The following is a 7491-nucleotide window of genomic DNA, read 5'->3' as shown; positions in this document are numbered from 1 at the left end:
AAAACCATAAATTGCAGATATCGACATATGGGTATCAAAAGAACTGAAATTTCACGTAGAATCCAAAAATGCAATAAAAAATAGGAGTTGCCATTTAAAATAACGGAATTACTATCTACTTCCGGTGTTTCCGGAAGTGCGGACATTTTGAAAATATTTTACATAGATTCGGCCTTCAGAGTAACTCCTAAGTACAAATTTTCAAAAACCTACGTATTTTACTTTCCCAGAAACGTTTAACTACAGCTCCTTAAAAAACACCCTGTATAGCAACTCCTCAGGCAGCAGAGAAAAGGGTGGAAATATCAATTTCCAAAATATTGACGACAGGTTTCTTATTTGGGAACATCTAGTAGTAATCTAAGGTAGGTATATTCAGGGCCGGATTAAGCATGGGGCCGTAGCGGCAAATTTTTAGGGGCGGCAAAAACAAATTTGGGAAATAATTCATTAAAATTATGAAAATATTGATTGTTTTGATCCCAAAATCCAATATCCGTATCCAAAGACATCTTTAATACAGTTTATGTACAAAAACAAATTACAAAAATTAATTAACTAATGTTTCTCTAGCGCTCTAGTAAGTAAATCATTCATAGAAGTCAGCAAAGTTCTCGGATCATCCACCAACCCTGCTCCAACCATCGAATTTGCGAAAAGCTAAACCAGAGCGATACAATTTTGTCTAAGTTAATAAATCAGATTACCTGTTTTGTTAAAAGCGTCGCTAATTCCGAATCGCTACTCATTAATTTGTACAGCTTTTTTATTACAGGATGCCTGAAAACTTGGGTGTAATACAAACAAGGATTACAGCAAGACTTACGATGGATTAATTTCCAACTGAGGTTGCAACAAGGCATATCTCCGATCTTCTGACATTTGATGGCTTTGGGTTTTGATGAAATGACGAGCGGCTGCCATTTCTTCAACGGTAACGACGCACGGATGACTTTCCAGCCTTGTTGTCGCGTGTACTTTAAATGCTTTCCCGCTCAGCGCGTCCTGCATCCACTTTGTTAAATCGTTGATTTCGCTTCGTTTCAAACTGTCATCGCCTACGAACAATGCAGGTGACTGCCAAACAGCCAATGGTAATTACCTAAATTAGTGAGATCGCTCGCAGCTTTATCGTCCCTCATGTCCTTTTCGACAGATACCAGTCTATGCCCGGAAAACTGTTGCAACTGCATCAGAACTAGCTCATCGTAGGGCTCATAGCAGAACAAAACTTCTTGATCTCTGCGTTTCAGCGATTCGTAATACGGGGATTGTTCAGCTAGAGTGCGACTGTAAAGTAAAACTATAGCAAAAGAAACACAGCAAATTCCCACCTTGGTGCAGCAAGATAAAAAATATTCTTTTGCCCGTCCTTTATCCTAGAAATATAATCTGTGAGTCCTACCTTCGTATCAACATCTTTGTGCGATGATTCGAATCGTAACAGCTTGGCAATCTGTTCCTAAAATCAAGCTGTCAAAGTTATTCCCTAACACAACAACTTACTTTCTCATTCTGGTCGTGGTTGGTAATAATTCCTTCTTTCAAAAAAATTCCGTAATCCACGTAGAATTTGTTATACTCATCCGTGTTTTTTGTTGCATTATCTTGTAAGAACTTAATCACTTTACTTGTGACAACGTTACTGAGCTTTCTAAAACATGGGGAATAAGCACTGGGCGGGAGTACGACGGCTTACTTTATTAAGGCGCTGTTTTGCAGTAATTCCCTGCTTAAATTCAGTGGAATGTCATCCGAGTCTACTACACCCTTAACGAACCGCAGCCATTTGGGTAGAATGTTGTCCGTGCGACTCTTTATCAATATTTTCCTAGTGTATAGTGCAACACCGGTTTCAGTTTCGCGGGACATCTCAAACAGTCCTTAAAATTGTACGTGAAACTTTGCTCCTTGTAAAAAGGCACTCACCTGGTTTTCCTTCAGGGAAGTAAAGCAGGGCATGAATAGACAAGGGAACATCAGTATTGTAATGCAATGTAAACCGAGGCGTATCGTAGCTGTTACTGATATACCGATAGAATTCGTTGTGCTGTTGTGTTGTAATACTTTTCGGATCTAAGAGCCATAGCGGTTGTACGGTATTCACCTTTTTGCCATTTAAGTAAATGGGACTACCCACAAAGTTGCTGTATTTTTTAATAATGGTACTAATTCGTTCATCGTCCGCAAATTCGCGACAGTCGGTTTTGAGATGAATCACAATTTTTGTACCGAGTTGTACACCATCTGATTGCTGAATTTCGTATACTCCAGAACTGCAACAATGGAGTTTTGCTATTAAATAACAACAATTTTTAATGTAACAAAATTTTAACACCCTGTAGAAGGGCGAACAAAATTTAAATCATTCTCCTGTAGCATAGTATTGTTGATTTTGAAAGACTTTTTTGAAATCCAAGTTATCAGAGTCATAGGTCTTAAAACAAAAGCAATCAAACGTCAAAAATCTTGAATACCTTTTACGTACTGGTTTGCGTGAAACACCCTGTATAATAATTATGAATTAAGTAATTATACTTATTGTAAATTCATCTCTCAAATATTAATCTTAGTGGGCGGTTGTCCCAACATCGCTTACGTGGCACGTTCGATTATGTTCTTGTGGATCTTCTCCACGGTCCCCACTGTTCTTCGCTTCAATTTGGACGAGCTCCACTTCACTGCAACTGCGTTTCCCGTTTCAAAATGGCGGCGTGTTACGCACTCCCCACATATGCGGTTTTGATATGTTCAAGAGGAAGGTCCAAAGAACATTTTGGTCCAATTTCAAAACTAACTTTAAATTTTTAATGTTTGGCGATTTTGGTAGTAGACCTGATTTCTCATGCTAAATTCATAGAAATGGCGGAAATGTGTAAGCAACGTCATGCAGAGGTAATATCCGTGTAAAAAGGACGGGGCACCCTGTATATGAAATATTTCATTTGAATTTGTTGTTTGAATTTTATCGCGTTTGTAATTTATTCACTTTAAATTAGGTGTTAGAAATAAGACACATCTCTGGTCGTTGCGATAAGAAGTTTTATCAAGCGAACAACTGATTTGACTGTTTTAAATCAGGGATCAGCCCCTACTTTCGTCGCAGCGCGGAAATTGGAGGCTATTAATCTGACGTTGACCTCTTTTTCAATAGCTCACATGATCGCGAATTGGAGTGTCTGATGAGTAGTTCAGACCACAGGCACATTCTTTTCCAACATTCCAAATTTGGCATTCCACTGCGGGCCCTGTAGGTTTTGGAATCCCCAATCAACTGACTGGCACTGCTATGTGGAGAAACTGTCAAGAGCGGTTGGATGGACCACCTTTGCTCTGTCGGAAAGCACGGCAGGTGGAAGAGGAGGCCGCATTAGTAAGCGTCGCCATAACAGTAAGGACAGTTGTACCGGGTGACCCAATAAGACTGTTCCTCGGCCATATCTCGAGAACCCTTCGTCATATGTCTTAGGGGTAAAAAAATTATTGGGTAAATCGGTCATGAAGAAGTTCTAAAAAGGACCAACAGAGGGCGTAACTGGCATCTTGAATTTTAAAATTACGTTTTCTTTAAATTTCGCATAATAAACTAAAAAAAAATGTTTTCACATTTTTAAAGAGAACCAGTTTATCCATCATTTTCGTAAAAACAAAAATTCAGGTATTTCAAAAACAAAGATGTTCAATTGTTTTTGCAATAACCTGCTTAACCGTTTGACCGATTTTAACAAATTTGGTATGGTTGAAAAGAGCATTCCTTGGGCAATGAGAATCAACCAAATATAATTATGTAAATATAGTTAATTTAGTTGAATCCATCTCCACCAGGGGGCTAGTTTTGACACTATGACTCAAAATCCTAAAAAAATCAAATGATATGACTTTTTCTTTATGAAAAAGTAGTCAAATTACATCCAAAGAGGACAGTGAAAACCGTTTTTTAAAATCTCGTTCCTAACCTCAAATATTGGGGAAATGATATTAATTAATTAATTAATAAAAATGCTTAACTTGTATCTTAAATTTGCTTTTTACGTATTTCCGGTATTTGTCGATGGTGCGAAAGAAAAGCACTCTAGACTTTTAGGTAGGCCTTGGAAAATTAAACACGATGCATTATAAAATAATAAGAGCCGTAATTTGTAAATCATTCTGCTGTGTTTACATTCAAAAAATGCAATTTTTTGGATTTGTAATCTTTTTTAAAACGCCGATTTCTAACCAAGAATCATTTAATATTCTGGCGATATATTTTGAGTATTTTCGAAACGCGACCATCGCTGCCGGCATCTTCTACTTGCGTTATCCGCATCGACAACGAACCATCGCCGCCAGCATATTAAATGCTTCTTGGTTAAAAATCGGCATTTTAGAAAAGATTACAAATTCAAAAAACTGCACTTTCTGAATGTAAACACAGCAGAATAATTCACAAATTACGGCTGTTATTATTTTATAATGCATCGTATTTCATTTGTTTAATTTTCCAAGGCCTACCTAAAAGTGTAGGGTCCTTTTTTTGTTAAAATCCTCAAACGGTTAAGAAGTTAAAGCAGTATTGCAAAAACAATTGAACGCCCCCACACCATCTTTGTTTTTGAAATAACTGAATTTTTGTTTTTACGAAAATGATAAATAAACTGGTTCTCTTTAAAAATGTGAAAATTTTTTTTTAGTTTATTATGCGAAATTTAAAGAAACAACAGTTTTAAAATTTAAGATGACAGTTACGCCATCTGTTATCATTTTTAGAACTTGAAAATATTTTCCAGCGATTCTTCATGACCGATTTACCCAATAATTTTTTTTACCCCTGTCATACGACGAGCGGTTCCTGAGATATGGCAGAGGAACAGTCTTATTGGGTCACCCGGTACTCTGCGGGCCTGAATTGAGGACCTGTTTCCTCCATTTCCGGGCCCAGGATAAAGATTGGGTGATCAGTCAAGTCGAAGCTCAGTGGCAACAAGCAACCGTCAGGTACTTCTTAAAGAAGTAATAAGGTCATATTATTATTGTTAACTGCCTTTGCTCTAGTAGACCCTCTGTGTAGCGGGTGCTGAGAGAAAGCAAAATATTCTGTGAGATTGTGTAGCTGTAATACTTCCAAGCACAAGTTCTTTTGGGGAAGGAAGATGCACACAGACATCTTAAAGGAGCGAAGAAAAGGCTAGGGGGTACAATAGTTCAATAATAATAATAATAATAATTAGTTCTTCCTGTATATACTGTGTCTAAGATAAACAGGGTAACTATGGGCCTTCAAAAAACGGTATGAGATACAAGGAATTTTCTTAATTAAGCCTGAAATAAAGGCTAAACCGCCACTAAACCATAAACCACATCGGAAATAGGAATATGAGGGTCAGATTTAAAAAAAATTGAAGTTGATGATGGTTACGATCCGATTTTTCAAAAATATTTCAAAAACCAAAAAATTTTCAGGGAGTTCTAAATGCTATCGTTTTAGACCTTTGATTACGCAACTTTTCTCCTGGTTAATAACCGAATTTTGTATCTCTTACCCTTTCTAGAACGCCCATAGGGGCCCTCCTTACCTCGACCACAGTGTATATGAGCTTGGTTTATCTTCTGGCACTAGTTACTTTTTGAGTGAATGGCATCTATGTGGGTGGATCAACAACTATTACACTACTGCAAGGTATTTATCAATTGTTGAGATTTTGATACACCCCTTCACTCACATTCAGACAGAATGTTACAAAAGAAGGAAAGATTAACAGGGTAATGGAGTACAGGAACTGGCAGCTAGAAGAGCAAGAGATTAGGCAACCCACTGTACATATTCGATTAATTGCACCTGATGGTCCCCCACTGAGTCACACTGGCTCCTCCTGCACACTCCAAATTGCTCATCTGTTCATAGCCCGCTCTCGCCTTCTCAGCTGCCAGTACCAAAATGGAGGGTTTAGTGGGCATAAGTGCTCCCTACTTTAATGGGTTAAGTTCATAATTAAAATTGAACTTAAAAATAACAAATTCTTGTAAAATCTGCCTGATTTTATCCTGTCTGGGACATTTTTTAGGTTTCACAAACCCTAGAAAACTCCTATAAAAACTGGGAAAAATTGGCAGAAAGTGCAAAATATCAACCTATAGGTGGCGTTACATGCAGCCGCTGGTACCTTGATATTATTATTGATCCTAAAGAATATGCAACTTACCATACAATTCAACAAATGCATTACAAAGTAAAACACGAAATTTATTATTCACCCTGTACACACTAAACCCAACTTACCCATCCGAGCTCCACTTAAACCCCTTCTCCTCCGTGGCCGCTCTGGAATACACCTCGACCTTATCCGCAACCATAAAGGCACTGTAAAAACCAACTCCAAACTGCCCAATAATATTACTGGTATTGTCCGCAGTTGCACTTTTTGATTTTAATTGCTCCAAGAAAGCCTGCCAATCGACAACAATTACCACAAACACTTACAGAATGCAACCCACCTTTGACCCGGATCGCGCAATTATCCCTAAATTGGAAGTAAGCTCACTCTCGGTCATCCCAATTCCTGTATCCTGTAATTCGAGCCTTAGATAAGTGAATGGCACTGGCATCTTACCTGAATAGTTAAAATTCGATTCTGTTTATCCGTACCGATGTGAATTTCTAAACTTCGATCCGCTTCCAAAACGTTATTGGTTTGCTCGGCACCCGATAAAATGATATACCTGAATTTTTCCAAGGCGTCGCTAGCGTTTGATATCAACTCGCGTAAAAATACTTCCTTTTCGGAGTACAAAGAACGAGCAACAATGTCGAGTAGCATTCGCGTTTCAGCCTGAAACTCGTGCTTGGTGCCGGTACCTACAAGTTAAAGCCACAGTTAAATGTCGCAATTCGTAAAGGAGACTCGCCTAGTGGTTTTTCTGTATCTTTGATAATTGAGTGGTAGTCGTCTTTTAGTTCTGGCTCCGTGCTGAGTAATCTTCTAGGCTGTGCTGCAACTGAGAGACCGGTTAAGTCGATGTCGTTTTAGAGAGGAATCGTACCTAAGGTGCGAGGGGCAATTGTGTGGTTGGTTATTGAAATCGTGCGTTTCCCATGATGGAGGGCAATCCGCCCCAAGCGATATATTTGCATCATTTTTGTTAAATTCGACATTTTTGCTATTTCTTATGAACCTAACCTCAATTACTCATGTGTTTTTGAATTGTATTGACTTCCTAGTCGATAAAGTAGAGGCCTCTGCAACGTATCTAAGGGAAATTGAAGAGATGGCGCAACAATAAACAAAGCGAGTTTTACTATACAGATTACGAGAGAGGTTTTAATAGTTGACTTATAGGGGTTGTCTGTAAAGTCGAGGGCTGGTTTTGGTCTTCCAGAGGAACGAAACTTGTCTGCAATTTTAGTCTATAGAAAAATTGAAATTCCTGAATAGTCAATGTTGCGGTCGACGCTGAATTTAACTAACGTTTCGAAATACGAGGTGTGTAAACTAAAGTAATGGCACTGATGCT

The 7491-nt window shown here is 38.3% G+C and overlaps 1 protein-coding gene across 1 annotated transcript; it reads right to left on the bottom strand.

Moving 5' to 3' along the window:
• Nucleotides 1-495: 495 nt before the first annotated feature.
• On the bottom strand, nt 496-7188 carry LOC116164173 (heat shock protein 75 kDa, mitochondrial). The gene is made up of 13 exons (XM_031478313.1): nt 7021-7188; nt 6886-6975; nt 6591-6835; nt 6475-6546; nt 6260-6426; nt 1930-2276; nt 1700-1883; nt 1507-1654; nt 1335-1462; nt 1103-1290; nt 827-1058; nt 708-780; nt 496-660 (listed from the first exon to the last, which is right to left on the bottom strand). The coding sequence occupies exons 1-13, from the start codon at nt 7130-7132 to the stop codon at nt 559-561; spliced, it is 2088 nt and encodes a 695-aa protein (XP_031334173.1). The 5' UTR covers nt 7133-7188; the 3' UTR covers nt 496-558.
• Between the last annotated feature and the right edge of the window lie 303 nt (nt 7189-7491).

This window comes from Photinus pyralis, unplaced genomic scaffold, assembly GCF_008802855.1.
Source record: "Photinus pyralis isolate 1611_PpyrPB1 unplaced genomic scaffold, Ppyr1.3 Ppyr1.4_LG2, whole genome shotgun sequence".
Lineage (NCBI taxonomy): Eukaryota > Metazoa > Arthropoda > Insecta > Coleoptera > Lampyridae > Photinus > Photinus pyralis.
This window is presented reverse-complemented; position numbering and strand designations above follow the sequence as displayed.